A 22255-nucleotide genomic window follows, 5' to 3' on the forward strand; every position below is an offset into this window, starting at 1 on the left:
TGCGCGGAGTTTACGTTTTACCCTAGTTGGTTTCTATGTTGTGTGATTATTTTCAGATGGGGTGTCATTTGTAAGATATGGTTTCATACTGAAACATATTTCGCTTCGAAGATTATTATATACCATGAAAACACTGCTCGTAGCATTAACGCGCGGAACGACACCCATAAACCGGGGATAAAGGTCAAGGACATATCGTGTTGTGTACATGAGAAAAGCGAACACGGCTCAGACAAGACTTTCTTACACGAAGCGATGAGTATTCTAACAACGGGGACAAAATGTCCAATGATTGTTCTCGCTGGCAACTCTCACACGGAGCTAGCCAACTCCATTGCGAAGTAAGAATGACAGGGCTATTTTACTCTTATTTTCATGATCGCTGTTCAAAAGGAGATATGCATGCGTGTTTCTGAGATTGTGACCCAGGGAGAGGGGATTGTAGAAGCGCTTCTTACACCGCAACGCTCGTCACGTTTCCCAACCTAGCTTACTGTTTGTACAAAGAAAATATCTTTATAACATTATTCATTATAAACAATCAACATGGGTTAAAAACCGTGGCACAATAGAACAAACCAGACAAAAGTAATATTGATGAGTAAGCATGGTAAGCCCAGTGCTCACAGAAAACAAAAAGTGTTTTTCAGGGTTATAGCGAAAACGGCACCTCAGCAAAACGTCACCGGGCGAAAACGGCACCTCGACTCCAGCGAAAACGGCACCTTATTTTTTTTTTCCTTGGTCAAATAAATGATATTAAACTTACATTGTAACTTGCAAACGCCAATAATTGTGAGATGTTAAAACAAGTTTACATTAGAAATTAGCCTCTACTCCAACTATAGGATGGAGATGGAGATCTCTCCCTGACCCAAGTACTCTCCCAATGTTCGGTTGTACATGGACCAATATTGTGAAGAGCATGATGATGATGATGATGTTGACGATGGACATGCCACAAAACTGCATATATGAACATATTTACTTATCTGTGAAAACGGGAAATACAATGTAAATACATCACATACATCAAATGACATGTAAATACATCAAATACCCTATATATTACTACAAAAACCGTTGTTATCGTTCTTAAAAAATAGAGGTGCCGTTTTCGCCCGACTCATAGTAGCCGTTTACGCCAAATGCGGTGCCGTTTTCGCCAGAGAAATCGGTGACGTTTTGCTGAGGTGCCGTTTAAGCCTGCACCCGTTTTTCAGGTTCATTGATACTCATGTGTTTGAGCAGTTTTCTCAAGTTTAGTACAAATAGAAATCATCTTGAAATTAGAACATGCTTGTCTGTTTCAGACGTCTTGGCACCAGGCTGGGTGAGGCATCTGTCTACCACAAGACCAACAGAGGTATACATTGTATAATGTAGGCCCAAACACCATCAAACATTAATGATTTTGAATCTGAAAAAAACATCAACAGTATTCCTGCATATTACACTTGTTTTGAGACATATTGTGAGCTGGCTCATTGAAATTGTAACCCCTGACATACAATCAGTACATGTACTTTTAAGAATTTTTTATAACAATATTTATCTATCACGGCCTATAGTTTTATTTGTTAGTAAATTGCCAATATTTACACCATGTACGCCATTGATAAGAAGACTCTTTTCAGGAAAATAAGTTTCTTATCCCTGTCCTGTTTCTTTCTGACCCCCAACCCCACACAACCCAACCCGACCCCACCCTGGGCAGACCCAGGCTTTTGATTTTTGATATGGGAAGATTAGATTTAGGACCTGGCCGTCACAATGGATCACTCGATTGTCATTGTTGTCATACGTGTGGATCACTGCCCATGAAGTGGACCATGGATTTTCATTAGCCCTAAACGTCTATATGCAGACTGGGGCCCTGTCTTCTCAGGTGCCACAATTGGCTGTACAGAGTTGTGTCCCTTGGGCATGCCAGAAATGTTTGATCTTGGGCTCGTATCCCAGTTTGCCCCGATGATGTTTCTGGGTTGTGCTCATGGGTTTCACCAAAGTGGTAAACGTCTGAGACCTGCATGCAGCATCACTTCGGGCTTTCCTCCCACATCAAGCTGACACGCTGTGACAAACTGTAAATCTCAAAAGTTTTTGTGAGCAAGAAAGTAGTGGGAAAACTGCGAGTGACACTCACTCGCAATAGGTTTTTCATGACAGTTATTTTTGCAGACCAACAACAAACAAAACCTGCAAGGAATCATATTTCTTTAATTCACTTCCACACATTGTCAGACCATCCAGTACATAACAAAATGAATGATCCCCTCATCTTGTTTCCCTGTCTTCAGCAACCCATGCTTGCCGAAAAAGGTGACTATGCTTGTCGTAAAAGGTGACTAACGGGATCGGGTGGTCAGGCTCGCTGACTTGGTTGATACATGTCATCGTATCCCAATTGCGTGGATCGATGTTCATGATATCAATCACTGGATTGTCTGGTCCAGACTCGATTATTTACAGACCGCCGTCATATAGCTGGAATATTGCTGAGTGCGGCGTTAAACAACAAACAAACCAACCAACCCTATTACACACTGTCACTCAGTGTCTCAAGTAACACTTGTAAACATGTTTTTGTGCTGCATGCACAAATTTGTTGTCCATGGACAGACATTCACAGGTATAAGTGACCCCCCTCTCAGGTAGTCATGCGTATGTGTAGCGGAGACCCGTCTTGCGTACATGTTACGTCCTCTACTGGTCAATAGTCTAATTAGGATTGTTCACCAACCTGCCCCATCTCATCAAGTTGCTTAGACATCAAGCCTGAGAAGTAATCTAGACATGCGCCAACCAGTCTTCTGTGAGATAAACACACTACTCCAACTACCCTTGTCAACTACGATGGTTCACTCCCAGTTGTCAGACATCCCATTTGTCAGACGACCAAATAATCCAACAGACCAGTCAGTTGTGACCAGTGTAAAGCCTTTGAAAGTTCAGTTTCAACCATGTCGAACTAGGCTGGAATGTCTGGGCTCGATGGGCGGTCGGGTAGCCTAGTGGTTAAAGCCTTCACTTGTCACGCTGGAGGCCTGGGTTCGATTCCCGACATGGGTACAATGTATGAAGCCCATTTCTGGTGTCCCCCGCCATGATATTGTTGGAATATTGCTGAAAGTGGCGTAAAACCATACTCACTTACTCACTCTGGGCTCGATCATAGGGCCACCAGTGGCTATTGCAAGTTATGTCCCTGCTGTGTCCCTCCTATTGACCAATCAGATTCCACCTCTCATATCACTTGCATTAGCTTCAAATAAAATGGCAGCCCCCAGTCAAGACAATCTGATCGAGGATCAAGATCTGTATTGTAATAAAATGGGGCTTACCTCACGGAGTGCATCAAATCACGTGAGCACCGTAATGAAAAACATGAAAAGATTTTGGAAATAACTGTCAAGGCTCAGTTGATGGTACACATCCTTTGCAAATCCTGCAGTTGACCCAAATCTGCATGTTGAGGTTCATGTTGTTTACTAACCCGATGCCGATTTTGTTTCGCGATTTTGATTGGACTATGCCTAGAATCGTTAGTCCAGCCAAAATATAACTCCATAATTCCAGCCTATTTCGGCAAGGGTGGAAACTGGACTTTCACAGTCAGTTAACTCCCTTGCCTTTGGAGGCTGTGCAGAGCCGTGATATGGCTGAAATAATGATACAAAACAACATTCAATCACTCATTTCATTGTAGTGAGTGAGTGAGTGAGTTAGGTTTTACGCCGCTTTTAACAATATTCCAGTTATATCGCGGCGTGTCAGCTTAATGTGGGAGGAAAGCCCGAAGTGATGCAGGTCTCAGACGTTTACAACTTCGGTGAAACCCACGAGCACAGGTATGGAGATGACAAACCTAGAAACATAATCGGGGCGAACCGGGATTCGAACCCACAATCATAGGTTTCTGGCGTGTCCAAGGGATGCAACTCTGCACAGCGAATCGCGGCACCTTAGACGACTGGGCCACCCGTGCCCCCCTCATTTCATTGTAAAATAGATTGTTTACCTGCATCACCATGCTTCTGCTTCAGAGACAACTGTGGAGATCAAGGAATCTGTCCGGGGAAAGGATGTCTACATCATACAGACAGGCACTAAGTAAGTGGCCCTCTACGCCTCTCCAGATTTACTTCATTGGTTCAAGATATGTCGTGAACATGTCGAAAGGGGCAATTATGTAATTGAGATGAATGAACTGTTCAAACAACTGTTCTACCACTCTGATTGCAGGGATGTCAACAACGACATCATGGAGCTGCTTATCCTTGCCTATGCCTGCAAAACCAGCTCAGCTCGCAACATCATCGGTGTTATACCATATCTGCCGTACTCCAAACAGAGCAAGATGAGGAAGAGAGGCTCTATTGTCTGCAAGCTGCTAGCCACCATGCTGGGCAGATCAGGTACAGTGTCTTCACAACAAGCTTCGGGGCGGTGGGGTAGCTTGGTGGTTAAAACGTTTGCTAATCACACAAAGCAATGGTTCGATTTCCCATCTGGGTACTATGTGTGAAGCCCATTTCTGGTGTCCCCCATGTGGTATATTGCGGGAATATTGCGTTAAACCTCACTCTCTCTCTCACTCACTTTCTGTGCAACCTACCCGTGAAGATTGAAGTTAAAATACGTCTTCAGCAACCCATGCTTGTCGTATTAGGCGACTAATCGGATCGGGTGGTCAGGCTCGCTGACTTGGTTGATGCATGTCATCGATCCCAATTGCATGGACCAATGCTCATGATAGCAATCACTGGATTGTCTGTTCCTTACTCGATTATTTACAGACCGCCGTCATAAAGCTGCAATATTGCTGAGTGCGGCGTTGAACAACAAACAAACAAACAAGTACAACATATACCTTGTACAGCGATAGAAACTAACATTTTTAGTCCACTAGTCATTATAATGATAACATACAGAAAAAAACATAAAATTGGCCAATTTCTACTAGTCCTTATGATACCTTTACTATTGGGCAGTTTGGCAACAACTATATGACCAGTGCTGATTTTTAACTCTGTTGTATTTCGGTCTGACCCACATCACTATGAAGTGTGTTACATTGTATATCCTGTATATCAGGTCTGACTCACATCACTGTGAAGTGTGTTACAATGTATATCCTGTATATCAGGTGTGACTCACATCACTATGAAGTGTTACCATGTATATCAGGTGTGACTCACATCACTATGAAGTGTTACAATGTTTATCCTGTATATCAGGTGTGACTCACATCACTATGAAGTGTGTTACAATGTATATCTTAAATATCAGGTGTGACTCACATCACTATGAAGTGTTACCATGTATATCTTGTATATCAGGTCTGACTCACATCACTATGAAGTGTTACCATGTATATTCTGTATATCAGGTCTGACTCACATCACTATGAAGTGTGTTACAATGTATATCTTGTATATCAGGTGTGACTCACATCACTATGAAGTGTTACCATGTATATCAGGTCTGACTCTCATCACTATGAAGTGTTACCATGTATATCAGGTCTGACTCACATCACTGTGAAGTGTGTTACAATGTATATCTTGTATATCAGGTGTGACTCACATCACTTTGAAGTGTTACCATGTATATCAGGTCTGACTCTCATCACTATGAAGTGTTACAATGTATATCAGGTCTGACTCACATCACTGTGAAGTGTGTTACAATGTATATCTTGTATATCAGGTCTGACTCTCATCACTATGAAGTGTTACCATGTATATCCTGTATATCAGGTCTGACTCACATCACTATGAAGTGTGTTACAATGTATATCCTATATATCAGGTGTGACCCACATCACTATGAAGTGTTACCATGTATATCCCGTATATCAGGTCTGACTCTCATCACTATGAAGTGTTACCATGTATATTCTGTATATCAGGTCTGACTCACATCACTGTGAAGTGTGTTACAATGTATATCTTGTATATCAGGTCTGACTCTCATCACTATGAAGTGTTACCATGTATATCCTGTATATCAGGTGTGACTCACATCACTATGAAGTGTGTTACAATGTATATCTTGTATATCAGGTGTGACTCACATCACTATGAAGTGTTACCATATATATAAGGTCTGACTCACATCACTATGAAGTGTGTTACAATGTATATCTTATATATCAGGTGTGACTCACATCACTATGAAGTGTTACCATGTATATCCTGTATATCAGGTCTGACTCACATCACTATGAAGTGTTACCATGTATATCTTATATATCAGGTCTGACTCACATCACTATGAAGCGTGTTACAATGTATATCTTGTATATCAGGTGTGACTCACATCACTATGAAGTGTTACCATGTATATCAGGTGTGACTCACATCACTTTGAAGCGTGTTACAATGTTTATCTTGTATATCAGGTGTGACTCTCATCACTATGAAGTGTTACCATGTATATTCTGTATATCAGGTCTGACTCACATCACTATGAAGTGTGTTACCATGTATATCCTGTATATCAGGTGTGACTCACATCACTATGAAGTGTTACCATATATATCCTCTATATCAGGTCTGACTCACATCACTATGAAGTGTGTTACAATGTATATCTTGTATATCAGGTGTGACTCACATCACTATGAAGTGTTACCATGTATATCCTGTATATCAGGTCTGACTCACATCACTTTGAAGCGTGTTACAATGTTTATCTTGTATATCAGGTGTGACTCTCATCACTATGAAGTGTTACCATGTATATTCTGTATATCAGGTCTGACTCACATCACTATGAAGTGTGTTACCATGTATATCCTGTATATCAGGTGTGACTCACATCACTATGAAGTGTTACCATATATATCCTCTATATCAGGTCTGACTCACATCACTATGAAGTGTGTTACAATGTATATCTTGTATATCAGGTGTGACTCACATCACTATGAAGTGTTACCATGTATATCCTGTATATCAGGTCTGACTCACATCACTATGAAGTGTGTTACAATGTATATCTTGTATATCAGGTCTGACTCTCATCACTATGAAGTGTTACCATGTATATCCTGTATATCAGGTGTGACTCACATCACTATGAAGTGTGTTACAATGTATATCTTGTATATCAGGTGTGACTCACATCACTATGAAGTGTTACCATATATATAAGGTCTGACTCACATCACTATGAAGTGTTACCATGTATATCCTGTATATCAGGTCTGACTCACATCACTATGAAGTGTTACCATGTATATTCTGTATATCAGGTGTGACTCACATCACTATGAAGTGTGTTACAATGTATATCTTGTATATCAGGTGTGACTCACATCACTATGAAGTGTTACCATGTATATCAGGTGTGACTCACATCACTATGAAGCGTGTTACAATGTATATCTTGTATATCAGGTCTGACTCTCATCACTATGAAGTGTTACCATGTATATTCTGTATATCAGGTGTGACTCACATCACTATGAAGTGTGTTACAATGTATATCTTGTATATCAGGTCTGACTCACATCACTATGAAGTGTTACCATGTATATTCTGTATATCAGGTGTGACTCACATCACTATGAAGTGTGTTACAATGTATATCTTATATATATCAGGTGTGACTCATATCACTATGAAGTGTTACCATGTATATCAGGTGTGACTCACATCACTTTGAAGCGTGTTACAATGTTTATCTTGTATATCAGGTCTGACTCTCATCACTATGAAGTGTTACCATGTATATTCTGTATATCAGGTGTGACTCACATCACTATGAAGTGTGTTACAATGTATATCTTGTATATCAGGTGTGACTCACATCACTATGAAGTGTTACCATGTATATCCTGTATATTAGGTCTGACTCACATCACTATGAAGTGTTACCATGTATATTCTGTATATCAGGTGTGACTCACATCACTATGAAGTGTGTTACAATGTATATCTTGTATATCAGGTCTGACTCTCATCACTATGAAGTGTTACCATGTATATCCTGTATATCAGGTCTGACTCACATCACTATGAAGTGTTACCATGTATATTCTGTATATCAGGTCTGACTCACATCACTGTGAAGTGTGTTACAATGTATATCTTGTATATCAGGTGTGACTCACATCACTATGAAGTGTTACCATGTATATTCTGTATATCAGGTCTGACTCACATCACTATGAAGTGTGTTACAATGTATATCTTATATATCAGGTGTGACTCACATCACTATGAAGTGTTACCATGTATATCAGGTGTGACTCACATCACTTTGAAGCGTGTTACAATGTTTATCTTGTATATCAGGTCTGACTCTCATCACTATGAAGTGTTACCATGTATATTCTGTATATCAGGTGTGACTCACATCACTATGAAGTGTGTTACAATGTATATCTTGTATATCAGGTGTGACTCACATCACTATGAAGTGTTACCATGTATATCCTGTATATCAGGTCTGACTCTCATCACTATGAAGTGTTACCATGTATATTCTGTATATCAGGTGTGACTCACATCACTATGAAGTGTGTTACAATGTATATCTTATATATCAGGTGTGACTCACATCACTATGAAGTGTTACCATGTATATCAGGTCTGACTCTCATCACTATGAAGTGTTACCATGTATATCCTGTATATCAGGTCTGACTCACATCACTATGAAGTGTGTTACAATGTATATCTTATATATCAGGTGTGACTCACATCACTATGAAGTGTTACCATGTATATCAGGTCTGACTCTCATCACTATGAAGTGTTACCATGTATATCAGGTCTGACTCACATCACTATGAAGTGTGTTACAATGTATATCTTATATATCAGGTGTGACTCACATCACTATGAAGTGTTACCATGTATATCAGGTGTGACTCACATCACTATGAAGTGTTACCATATATATCAGGTCTGACTCACATCACTATGAAGTGTGTTACAATGTATATCTTATATATCAGGTGTGACTCACATCACTATGAAGTGTTACCATGTATATCCTGTATATCAGGTGTGACTCACATCACTATGAAGTGTGTTACAATGTATATCTTATATATCAGGTGTGACTCACATCACTATGAAGTGTTACCATGTATATCAGGTGTGACTCACATCACTTTGAAGCGTGTTACAATGTTTATCTTGTATATCAGGTCTGACTCTCATCACTATGAAGTGTTACCATGTATATTCTGTATATCAGGTGTGACTCACATCACTATGAAGTGTGTTACAATGTTTATCCTGTATATCAGGTCTGACTCACATCACTGAAGTGTTACCATGTATATCAGGTGTGAGTCACAACACTATGAAGTGTTACCATGTATATCCTGTATATCAGGTGTGACTCACATCACTATGAAGTGTTACCATGTATATCCCGTATGTCCGGTCTTTCTCACATCACTGTGAAGTGTGTTACAATGTATATCATGTATATCCGGTCTGACTCACATCACTATGAAGTGTGTTATAATGTATACCATGTATATCCGGTCTGACTCACGTCACTATGAAGTGTGTTACAATGTATATCCTGTATATCAGGTGTGACTCACATCACTATGAAGTGTTACCATGTATTTCAGGTCTGACTCACATCATCACTATGGACCTCCACCAGAAGGAGATCCAGGCCTTCTTTGACGTGCCTGTTGACAACCTCCGAGCTTCTCCATTCCTTGTTGACTATGTCAAGGAGTTTGTGAGTATAGAAAAATATTTCTCCTGCTTTCAATTATTTCAATTTTTTTTAGAATTGTCAAGTGTAGTTTAGTATAGTGACTGGCTACACATGAATAGATAGCACACAATACACACACACACCAATCTCATTATAATCAGATCTTTGTTTTTGCTACTGTTAAACAAGGATATGAGGACATCCCATTACAACTCACTTCAGACAGTGTTCTCAAACTTTGACCAACCAATGAATTGACTAACAAGAACTCGACAAAAAACTATCAGAAAGCAGTTTCTCAAGCTTTACGGCACTGGTTTCAAGCCTGCCATGTCTTTACAGACTTTGAAAATACTTTGACTAAGATCTCGATACAAAATGTGAAAACTGACCAATAGAACATTCTGGAATGTCTAATGGATGACTGAGATTGTATGGCCCAGGGGCTATGGAAAGTCTCTTCTGTTTCAAATGTTTATCCCATTGAAAAGCCAGATGGAATATGATTTTGTCGGAATCAGTCGTACAGCTCATAAAGTTTTGTCGTTCGGAATACCTTCTGTAATCTTTGTCAAAGTTGCTTGATTAGAAAACACAGTCCAACTGTCACTTTCCCGATCTGGTAAGTGACGTTCTGATTGGTCTGATGAAAAATCGTTCTGACGTTCACCATAATGGGTTCTCATCAGATCTTTGTTTAGCGGTAGCAAGAACTAAGCTCTCATTACTCACAATATCGGGGTCGGGTGGTCAGGTTCGCTGACTTGGTTGATGCAGATCATCGTTTCCCAATTGCATGGATCAATGCTCATGATATCAATCACTTGATTCGATTACATACAGACTGCCGTCGCATACCTGGAATACTGCTGAGTGCAACATCAAACAAACTAAGACAATACTGATTTTCTAGAAATATAGATACCAGGGTAGCTTGTCCTCTTTCCTGGGTTGACAGATTCCTGACTACAGAAATGCTGTAATAGTTGCCCGGAACCCCAACTCTGTGAAGCGAGCATCCTCATACGCAGAGCGGCTGCGACTCAGTATTGCCGTCATCCACGGCGAGGAGAAGATAGAGGAGTTGGGATGTGATGGGAGGAACTCTCCCCCTCCTCTGCCCGAGGAGGAACAACTCCCAAGGAACCATGAGTTTGGGATAGAGACTCTACCAAGTAAACCCCGGCAATACAACCTTCCCTCATGTGAAATGAAATGGGAACTTTAGGCTTGATTGTTAGGTCCAGGTCTAAAAGTAAACGTTTTACCCACGTTAGAATTTCAAGAAGCCAGCCTACTGTAGGGAGCCTAAAATGACATATACTTTCGAATGTGTTATTTGACTTCAGAAAGTGATAAAACAACAGGTATTAGTTAAAACAAATAAAGTTTTATTTTGTTATAAGTCATCAGACACCAGTTATATAAAAAATAGGGGGCACGGGTGGCCCAGTCTTCTATGGCACTTCGATTCGCTGTGCAGAGTTGCATCCCTTGGGCACGCCAGAAACCTATGATTGTGGGTTCGAATCCCTGTTCGCCACGATTATGTTTCTAGGTGTGTCAGCACCATACCCATGTGGGTTTCACCAAAGTGGTAAACGTCTGAGACCTGCATCACTTTGGGCTTTCCTCCCACATTAAGCTGACACGCCTCAATATAACTCTAATACTATTGAAAGCGGCGTTAAACCCAACTCACTCACTCAAAGCACTCTTCTTTGCAGGATAGCAATTGTTAAGATTATTATCCTCTTCATGAAATTACTACCTTGTTGTAGTCTGTGCCTTTGTTGAGATGGTAAAATAATTTGGTTTCAATTTTTTGGCAACCGTTTTTCTTGATGGCAACCAACAGGCATGCATTGTAACTAAACTCTTCGCCACACTGGAGCACACAACCATAGTAAATAGTGAATAAGTGCTTCCATATATCTGTGTTTGGAGCTTTCATTAGCTGTAACTAGGAAGGGAAAAGTTCAGATTCACCAGCATAATATATATTCTTAGCAAGAATGACGAGGTCTAAAACATGCTATATTTTTTACTCGCATTTTTGTTCTTGACGGAAACGTAGTTGCCAAAGTCAGTTTTAGACAAGGCGCCACCAGGTGACTGACACATATACATATTGGTCACAAAGTGCAAAACTGAATCGCCATGGCTACCAAATTATTCACAATATTGAGGCCTGCAGATCTGAGTTGGAATTATGCGGCTCACAACAACATTGAACTATGTGGCTGTGGATGTCATGTCAACTTATCTAATTCTGTCTTCCAGCAATACTGGCCAAAGAGAAACCGCCCCTGAATGTGGTGGGAGACGTTGGAGGCAGGATAGCCATTATTGTGGTGAGACTGGCATTTCGGTTAAGACATTATCTTGTAGGTGGAAGATCTTATTTATTCCAAACCAAATGCCTTTAATTGTATCGCTTTTATTAACTTACTTTTGCCTATAGTGTTGTAGGTATCTCCTATCTCATAGTGACCTTGTGAGAGGTACTGCTTTCAAGTGAGACGTGTTCAGAGGTTTTGCATTTGGATTGTAAGATCTAGGTTTTACAGTTGAAGATTTATAAATCTGCTTTGATGTTTTGCATTTGAATTGTAAGACCTAGGTTTTGCAATTGAAGATTTATAAATCTGCTTTGAGGTTTTGCATTTGAATTGTAAAAACCTAGGTTAGTAATTCACAATTTATAAACTGGCCTTTTGATAGAAATATAATTTTGGGAAGAGAATTTATGGATGTCAACTTCTATATTATGAGGAACACAACTTTTTGGAGTATATGCTTACTCCTTCATCAGGTGAATCATTCATTCTCTTCCTTATGTGTATCATTTCCAAATGCCTTTCAAAGACCTGAAAAGAATGTTGGTTTTTGATTGGTTAAAAGTCACAATTGTTTTTAGCATTCAAATTCCATGACGAGAATCGTACCTGCAAATTCACATGTTGTGTTATATTTGTAACCCACTCTTTTAATCAAATGTTTTGCTATTGAGAAAAATATAAGAATGGGCGTTATTGTAGGGGAGACAACTCTGTTGCTGACGTGGGGTTATGTCATCTGCAGGAAGATTCTGTGTTATGTATAGGGGCATCTTCCCGAGGCAAGAGCGTCCACTAGCCTGTTTATTAAAGTCTTGTTTCCACCATTGCCACATCAAGCTAAATATGATTGGACTATCGCAATATCAATAGTCCAATCAGAGAACGTTTCACAAAATTCACATCCATGGCTGTACACCTCCGTATGAAAGTGATTTACTGCTGTCTGTCCTTGTTGACATGAATGTGTCTTTTTCATCTTTTAAACACCCCAACGATAGCCTATGTTTTTGAGTCAGAAATGAAATCTGGAATATTTTTGTTATCTGATAAACAAGGTCGTCGCCTATGGTAGTCGCCACCTTTGTGAAGCTATACGAGAACAGTGATCTGATTGGATATCGCGTTTCCATTACAAGGGGCACAACCCATTATCTACGCAAGGTGAAGCCAGGGTCAAGCCAAGAAAAGTGGCCTTGATGTGACAAGGGTAGAAACAAGACTTTGATATAGGCTAGTGGACACTCTTGCCTCTGAAAGATGGTATCGGGGAGACAACTCTGCCACTGCCATATTGTTATGTTTGAAATTTATGGAAGTCCTGGCGTCACTGTGCCAAATTCCCAAACAATCTCATGAAAATCAGATCTTAGTTCTCGCTACCGATAAACAAAGGTCTGAGGACATCCCATTACGGGTCATGTCAGACCAACCTTGCGCGAACTTTGATCGATGAATGGAATGACTGACAAGAAGTCGACATTAGCCAATCAGAAGGCAGCTTACTCGTGCTTTATGGCACTAATTTCAAATTGGCGACTTCGCTTCAAAATATATTTTGACAAATTCTTGATTAAAAATTTGAAACCTGAACAAAAAAACATTCTGGAATGGCTAAAAGGTGGTCTAGATTTTATGGATTCAGTCGTTAACCCTGTAACTATCGTTCGGAATACCCCGTGTAAAAGGTTTTCAAGGATGCATGATTAGAAATCCCATTCCGACTGTCACTTTCATGATCTGGTAAGCAACGCTAAGATTGGTCGGATGAAAGGTCGTACTGACGTGACCCCTACTGTGATGTCCTCAGATCTTTGTTTAGCGGTAGCGAGAAATAAGATCTAATTTTATTGAGATTGAATTCCCAAATGAATACAATTTAAAGATTCATGTAATGGCTGCTTCCACACTCATAGCAGCGACGATACTCTTCCACACTCATAGCAGCGACGATACTGGGAGGGTAACGAAGGCATCACACGCTGGACAGGAGCTTGGTAGCATGTGTAGGGGAGACAACTCAGCTACTGACCAGTCTGACTTATGGTTATGATTTGCAGGATGACATGGTAGATGACGTGTTGTTGTTTGTGAAGACAGCAGAGGCTCTCAAGGAACGAGGAGCTTACAAGGTGTATGTCATGGCCACCCATGGCCTCCTGTCTTCAGATGCACCAAGACTCATTGAAGACTCTTGCATTGATGAGGTAAGTCATTATATCTCAACACTTTTATGTTCAAGAGAGATGTTATATGAAGGGTTCGATGCATGCTCTGAGTGTCAAAAACATATTTTTGTGGGAAGTTCTGCGTAAAGTTCTGCCAGTTTGTTCACACAGGTTCATCAAGTAGTTATGACGGTGTCCAACAATTACTGTGTATTAGGCTTGAAGAAATAAAAGAATTGGTTCTCAGGCAGTGTTTTGGGTTGTTGTTTTTCTTTTTGCATTGTTCAAACCAGTATGTAACCAAATAAACAGTTGTGTACCATCAACCTGTGAAAGGGCCTTCCTACATAAACAAGCATACAAACTCCTATTGCCCCCATGACCATAACACGAGATACACAGTAAAACAGTGCACATGTAAAGGGAAGTAACTGTGTGCTATATTGGATTGCATTGTTTTTAAGTATTAGGATTTTTTATTATTATTTTTTAAAATGGAAATAAAAGCAAAATGTGCAGCAGACTTTATGATGATGCTGGCAGTGCCTGAGAACCAAGACTATTATTTTTTTTAGCCTTATGGCGTCTTTGTTTTTGTCAATATTCTTATAATTACCAAGAAACCACCTCGGAATGTGTCCTGTATAGCAACAACAGTCGTAGCAAAAATTACACTTCTCATATACATTCAAAGGATTGCAGTAAATCTTGTAACAAGACTTGGAACCTGTACAATCTTCGTCGCTGACCTGTCCTGTCAGATTTGAAAATGCGTTATTTGGAATCTGCTTTGGATTTCATGGACATTAGATCAAATGTCAAGTAGCTGAGGTTAAGTTTGTGAATGAAGCAGATGATATCACACAATCGAAATACGATCACCCCATACCATGCATATTGTTCATGGAATACTAACAGTCTGCAGTCTTTGTGTTATTTGTTTACTGATCAATCTTTATGTTTCAATCAGGGCTACTCACATTAATTTCATGACGCATATTACCTGCCATATATATCGCTGTGTATAAGGCGAGTTTTTTCGTACCTAGAGTAGGGGGCTTTCAAATTTGTATTGACCAAGTTTAATTATTATCACGTTCATTTCCCTGAATTCGGGATACAATGTAATTTTTTCTGCGGAAGACAAACATGTTTTTGTTGCAAATTTAGTGATTGTGTATGTGCTGGTGATGTGCTTCATTCTGATTCGCTTTATAGACGGGGAATATAAATTAGTATTGATTTTGAAGGCTTGTACAGGGGGGTTGCCTCAAAGGTGGGGTCGCTTTATAGACGGTGATATGCGGTATAATCAATGATATTGGTTATGAAGCCAGCAACCTTGCACCCTGACATTATAACCATGCCCAACAGTTACTAATGATATTGTTTTTCTGCACAGGTGGTTGTGACAAATACTGTACCCCACGAAGCTCAGAAGATGCAGTGCCACAAAATCAAGACAGTGGATGTCAGCGTCATGTTGGTGGAAGCCATCCGCAGAATTCACCATCGAGAGTCCATGTCCTACCTCTTCCGAAATATTGGTGTAGATGATTAATTATGCAAGCATGTGAGGAAATTTACTCATTCAGGATCTCCTTCTGACCTGTCTGTGTCCTTCAGAGGTGAAGGTCGCCTAGATGGTTTCATGTCTCATCAGAGTGACATCCCCTGTGTGTTCAACTCCCGATATGTTCCTGTTCAGTTTGTGTTTAAACCTGAATGAAAAGCCCTATCAGTTTCCGAATGATAACTGTTTTCGAAATTTAAAATGAAAATGTAGAGGCCCTTGTCATGAAACTGATATCAAAAATCAAAATATGTAGATCACCCCTTGCCTTGGATGCTGTTGCAGAAAAAACCCAAGGAGGCCCCATCATGTCTGAGAGTGCTATGTTACCATGGTTACAACAATTATGAAGAATGTTCCCTGTTCTTGTATTTAAGTATGAAGTTTCACCATATGTTTCAGATTTTGTATGAAGATAACAAGTCATACATAGCATACCTTTTTATCATTTAAGTCAAACATTAGTCAGGTAGAAGTACATTTTCAATTGATAAATGTGTTTGTACCTATATATTTTGTGATGAATGACTTGTTTTCAAGTATCACACGTATTCAGTGACACTGACATTTCACATTTGATACTTTGTTAATTGTCTCTATTTTCTCGTTATGACTTTCTTTCTGTTGGACTTCGTCTATCCACATACATAAGTGGGCCTTACAATCAGGAACTATTTTTCTATCTGACACTTGTGTCATCTCCTACTGTATAATGTTTTGTGATAGATGATCCACCCGTGATAGTGAGTCAGTAGGACATTATATCTGTACCTGTTAGAGTGGCATAGTCGTCTAAGGCGCCGCGATTCGCTGTGCAGTGTTGCGTCCCTTGGGCACGCCAGAAACCTATGATTGTGGGTTCGAATCCCGGTTCGCCCCAATTATGTTTCTAGGTTTGTCAGCACCATACCCGTGCTGGTGGGTTTCACCGAAGTGGTAAACGTCTGAGACCTGCATCACTTCGGGCTTTCCTCCCACATTAAGCTGACACGCCGCGATATAACTGGAATACTGTTAAAAGCGGCGTTAAACCCAACTCACCTACTCACTCACTAGGGTGGCATGGGTGACCGGTCACCCAAGGTCTCCAATTCACTGTGCAGAGATTCATCTCTTGGGCATGCCAGAGACCTTGATCTTGACTTTGAATTCCAGTTTGCCCCAATTTTGTTTCTAAGTTTGTCAGCACCGTGCTCGTGGGTTTCACCAGTGGTAAATTTCTGAGACCTGCATCACTACGGCTTTTCCTCCCACATTAAACTAATATGCTGTCATAACTGGAAAAGTGTTCAAAGTGGCGCTAAAGCCAACCCACTCAGTCACTCACTACTGTATCTATTAGAAGGTGATAGAACTTTACCAAGTAATGTCGGTTGTTTGGGATGGGACATTTTGTTTGTTTACTGATCAGATATGAATATTGTGTAGTGATTGTGAATTTGTTTCTATTCCTGCTTGTCTGCCGGTATGTTTTTTGTATTCACTCTTCATCAGCTATTGTCAGTTGGGATGTTGTACAGCATCGTAAGCTGTAGCAGGATCACTCAGGGTACATGGGGTTTATGCATCCAACGTTAGATTTTATACCACAAGCCTCTGGCTACACAGTATTTTATCAAGATCATATGGAGCAATCAGATCTCATCATTCTGACATGGGGGCGGTCGGGTAGCCTAGTGGTTAAAGCGTTAGCTCGTCACACCGAAGACCCGGGTTCGATTCCCGACATGGGTACAATATGTGAAGCCCATTTCTGGTGTCCCCCGATGTAAACATTCTTTCAATCCAACTTGCAATCCAAACAATCACTTTAGCCTCAGACATCCTGGATTCTGAGCCCGACAGAGGCCGACATTTTACTACCAACCAAGAGAACAGAACCAACTTGGGTACGTGTTCCTGCAGTACAAGACAAAATCTCACCATTCACCTGTAAATCCATTCAAATCCTCCGATAACTTTATTTGATAACACCGAATCCCCTGCACTTAAAACATTAGACGTACAACCCGCAATCATCGAACTCATAAACAGATGCCTCAATGAGACAGAACTCAGGCCTTCATGATGGGATTTACCTTATTTGCTCCCCCGTTTGTCTCTGTAGTAAAGGGGTAGAGGCGTAGCCCAGTGGTTAAAGTGTTTGCACATCACACCTAAGGCCTGGGTTCGATTTCCCACATGGGTACAATGTGTGAAGACCATTTCTAGTGTCTAGTGATATTGCTAGAATATTGCTAAAAGGGGCGTAAAAAACATTCTCACTCACTCACTCTATAGTAAGGTGTGAATTTGGTACATTTGTTATACAAGTGCATCTAACCAATAGAATGCACATTGATTAAATCATTCAGATATTTTAACTACAGAAACAGATCAGCAGATATCCTTCCTGTGTGTAAATACAGGCACATACTGTATGTATTTTGCACAATCACTGATTACACATGGAACACAATGACAAGATATATACATTTCTCACCTTTTGTGTTTTCAATATTTCTTGGACCCAGTAAAGCTTGTCAGCTTTTTTCCATATCGCTTTCTTTGTTGGATTTTCATGTCATTATTTGGATTTTCTTTTTTATTGTTTCTTTTGACTGTGAACAATGTTTTTACTTTCCATTCATTAGGAATCTGTCATACACTTTCTATACACTGTGTACAGTTTGGGAAACTTATGAGCACAATACAGTCATACTTGTATAGGGTAAACTTACATTGCTGGCTTCAGTCCTCGTGTTTTATCAGCAAAATACAGTCAGGTGACAAATATTTGTAAATATTCAGTTTGAGATGAGTTTATGGTGTGTGATCCAGTTGATCAGTGCCTGATCTATCTTGTTTGGAGGCAGAGCATTTTGAAAAAAATTCAGTTTTCTAATCCTGAGGGAGAGGGTAGGCTGTCCACCTGTCTTTCCCTACATAGTTACATCAGTTACTTCGATAAAACTCAAAACTTGATTTTAAAATTGAAGTCCAAACTACCAATAGCTTTGTCTGAGTCAACCTCTATATTCAACAAACTCACCAAGTGCCAGCCACAAGAAGGTTGCAGCTAGTTGTAACTTGGAAAATGTGTTAATGTCCTCGTGAACCTCAAATGCAGCAACTCAAACAGGTTGCTTAATGTGTTTGTTGGATTTCAACCATGGTTGCTTCAAGGCCATCTTCCTGAGGCAAGGGAATTACCTGACTATAAAAGTCCACTTTCCTCCCTTGCTGACCTAGGCTGGAATTATAGATTGAAGGATTTGCAAAGCATGTGTACCGTCAATTTAGCATAAACATATTCCAAATCTTTTCAGGTTTTTTTATCAAGGTGCTCATGCATTATTAAGGTGCTCATGTGATTTGATGCACTTTGTGAAGTAAGACTTGAGGTATCTTGAGGACTTGAAGTATCTTGAGTATCGATCAGATCATCTTCACTGCGCGTCGCCATTTTGTTTGAAGCAAATGCAAGTGATATGAGAGGTGGAATCTGATCGGTCAATAGGAGGGACATAGAAGGGTCATAACTCGTAATAGCCACTGGTGGCGCTACGAACGAGCTTAGGAATTCCAGCCTAGTTCGGCAAGGGTGGAAACTGGACTTTATGAATTATAGTCAGGTAACTCTCTTGCTCAGAAAGATGTTTTAAGGCAAGCTTTCTTGCAAATGTTGACTTTCATTGATGGGAAAACTTGGTTTATGAAATGACTTTTGAAATAGGTTTATGAAATATAACTCAAAAAGGAAACTTGAGATCAGGCAGAGTTTGGTCAACACACACCTTAGGTTATTGTGGCATGCTAAATGTGGGAGATGGAGTGGCTTTTGATATTGGCATGTAGTTTGTCTTTGCCTAAGCTTTATGTACTCACCAACAAAAGAAACAGGAGTACCATACATGTTGGTTAATATATGAAGAATTTAGATTTTAGATTGGTTTGGTGCACAAACGAACATACTGTTATGTTGTGTGAACCAACACTCATGATCGCATGGAACCATAACTTGAAATGCACCATTTGTCTCGTGCAGAACTAGCGTGTAAAGTTTGAAATCATGTGCAGTATATGTGATAAGAATACAGACACAGTGGTAATACTTGACAGATTGTTAGTTGTGTCATTAAGTGGTACACATTGGAAACATCTCTTAACGTATATACTTCTCTATATGTTTCTAGGGTTTGCGTTTCTTTTGGCGGCGAGTATATTATCCCTGGATACTTGTGCTTGTACTGAGGTTAATAAAACAGTTCTCTTGTGAAGTAATTAGCATTTATGCTCACTAATTAATCAACCTGTGAAGGTATGGGGTAGAATAGGTCTTCAGCAGCCCATGCTTGCCATAAAGGCGACTATGCTTGTCGTAAGATTAACGGGATCGGGTGATCAAGCTTGTTGACTTGGTCGATTCATGTTATCGATTTCAATTGCGTGGATCGATGCTCATGATATCAATCACTGAATTGTCTAGTCCATACGATTATTTACAGACCGCCATCATATAGCTGGAATAATGCTGAGTGCAGCGTAAAACAACAATCAAACCAAACCAAACTGATTAATCTGAGCTCTCTGATATATCTGAAGTAATAAGGCAGCCTTATGAATCACTCATGCTTAGCTTGTCTACAGTTTGATAAAGCTCACTCCTTATCTCAAGTTCTGTATTAGACGAGTCAGTACTCACCCCAACCTCTGACTTGGGCATAGCTAAAGCTGTGTTAAGTAACAGTGATTCTCAGTGTGTTCTTTTCATATTTTCTTCATCAGTTTTACATCAGGAAGTAGTTTGAAGCCAACCTTAGATTTGTTTCTTTTCTTGTGATACGTGCTAAGACTGGAATACTGATAAAACCTACGTTAAACACAACTCATTCTGTTGCTGTGGATATGAAGGTAATACGTGCTAAGACTGGAATACTGATAAAACCTACGTTAAACACAACTCACTCTGTTGCTGTGGATATGAAGGTAATACGTGCTAAGACTGGAATACTGATAAAACCTGCGTTAAACTCAACTCATTCTGTTGCTGTGGATATGAAGGTAATACGTGCTAAGACTGGAATACTGATAAAACCTGCGTTAAACACAACTCATTCTGTTGCTGTGGATATGAAGGTAATACGTGCTAAGACTGGAATACTGATAAAACCTGCGTTAAACACAACTCACTCTGTTGCTGTGGATATGAAGGTAATACGTGATAAGACTGGAATACTGATAAAACCTACGTTAAACACAACTCACTCTGTTGCTGTGGATATGAAGGTAATACGTGCTAAGACTGGAATACTGATAAAACCTACGTTAAACACAACTCACTGTTGCTGTGGATATGAAGGTAATACGTGCTAAGACTGGAATACTGATAAAACCTGCGTTAAACACAACTCGCTCCGTTGCTGTGGATATGAAGGTAATACGTGCTAAGACTGGAATACTGATAAAACCTACGTTAAACACAACTCACTCCGTTGCTGTGGATATGAAGGTAATACGTGCTAAGACTGGAATACTGATAAAACCTGCGTTAAACACAACTCACTCTGTTGCTGTGGATATGAAGGTAATACGTGCTAAGACTGGAATACTGATAAAACCTACGTTAAACACAACTCACTGTTGCTGTGGATATGAAGGTAATACGTGCTAAGACTGGAATACTGATAAAACCTGCGTTAAACACAACTCACTCTGTTGCTGTGGATATGAAGGTAATACGTGCTAAGACTGGAATACTGATAAAACCTACGTTAAACACAACTCACTCTGTTGCTGTGGATATCATGAAGGTAACCAAGGTGTGAACCCATTTCTGGTGTCCCCTGCCATGATATTGCTGGAATATTGCTAAAAGCGGCCAAAAACCATACTCTCTCATGAAGGTAAAAGTCTCAACTCCTGTCCCATAGTTCATGTATGTTTGTATACAAGAAGATATATCCGAGAACCTTGCATGTGATTGTCACCCAAGGATCTTCAAGTATCTAATGATCAGTTTTATTTTGCCGTCTTATCTTCTCTGGTCGTATGTGTTGAAGTAAAGCATATCGTTTTGAGTTGTGGGTATGTGTCTTGTGTAAGTCACGTGTGGTGTCTCCAGCTCACATGTGCCCAGTATCCCTGTTATGTACTTGTCATGTTGACTATTCCAAATAAAGGTAGATATATTCCCAAGCTTGTGTCCATTGATCACATGTTGAATGGAACTGAAACATAGTACATGGGCACTGAGGATATGTAATAGTGATTTATTTACATCAATAAAAAAGACGTTTGTGAACAATTAACTTGGAAGCAGAAATAAAACTGTGTGTACACAATTTATATGGACAATCATTGCACAAGTTGATTTTTTTAGAAATGAATTATTTTGCGTCTTGCCCTCAATGGTCCTCACTGAGGGAGGAGTCATGATCTAATCTGACTGACCAAGGTCCATGGGACTTCGTCCTGTTAGAGGTGGGTGAGGTGAG

General features: G+C 39.9%; 1 protein-coding gene and 1 long non-coding RNA gene across 2 annotated transcripts; both read left to right on the plus strand.

The window, feature by feature from the left end:
* The first annotated feature begins 119 nt into the window (after nt 1–119).
* LOC124132771 (phosphoribosyl pyrophosphate synthase-associated protein 1-like) lies at nt 120–16690 on the plus strand. The gene is made up of 9 exons (XM_048400898.1): nt 120–341; nt 1314–1366; nt 4047–4113; nt 4246–4418; nt 9605–9720; nt 10658–10874; nt 11983–12053; nt 14099–14245; nt 15609–16690. Exons 1-9 carry the CDS (start codon nt 256–258, stop codon nt 15765–15767), a joined length of 1089 nt encoding a protein of 362 aa, XP_048256855.1. The 5' UTR covers nt 120–255; the 3' UTR covers nt 15768–16690.
* Nucleotides 16691–16709: 19 nt separating this feature from the next.
* Nucleotides 16710–22106, plus strand: LOC125382682. The gene is made up of 2 exons (XR_007222539.1): nt 16710–21493; nt 21572–22106. It is a non-coding gene; the product is annotated as an uncharacterized LOC125382682 (long non-coding RNA).
* Nucleotides 22107–22255: the final 149 nt, after the last annotated feature.

Source organism: Haliotis rufescens, unplaced genomic scaffold, assembly GCF_023055435.1.
Source record: "Haliotis rufescens isolate VD_foot unplaced genomic scaffold, xgHalRufe1.0.p SCAF_20, whole genome shotgun sequence".
NCBI classification, from domain to species: Eukaryota; Metazoa; Mollusca; class Gastropoda; order Lepetellida; family Haliotidae; genus Haliotis; species Haliotis rufescens.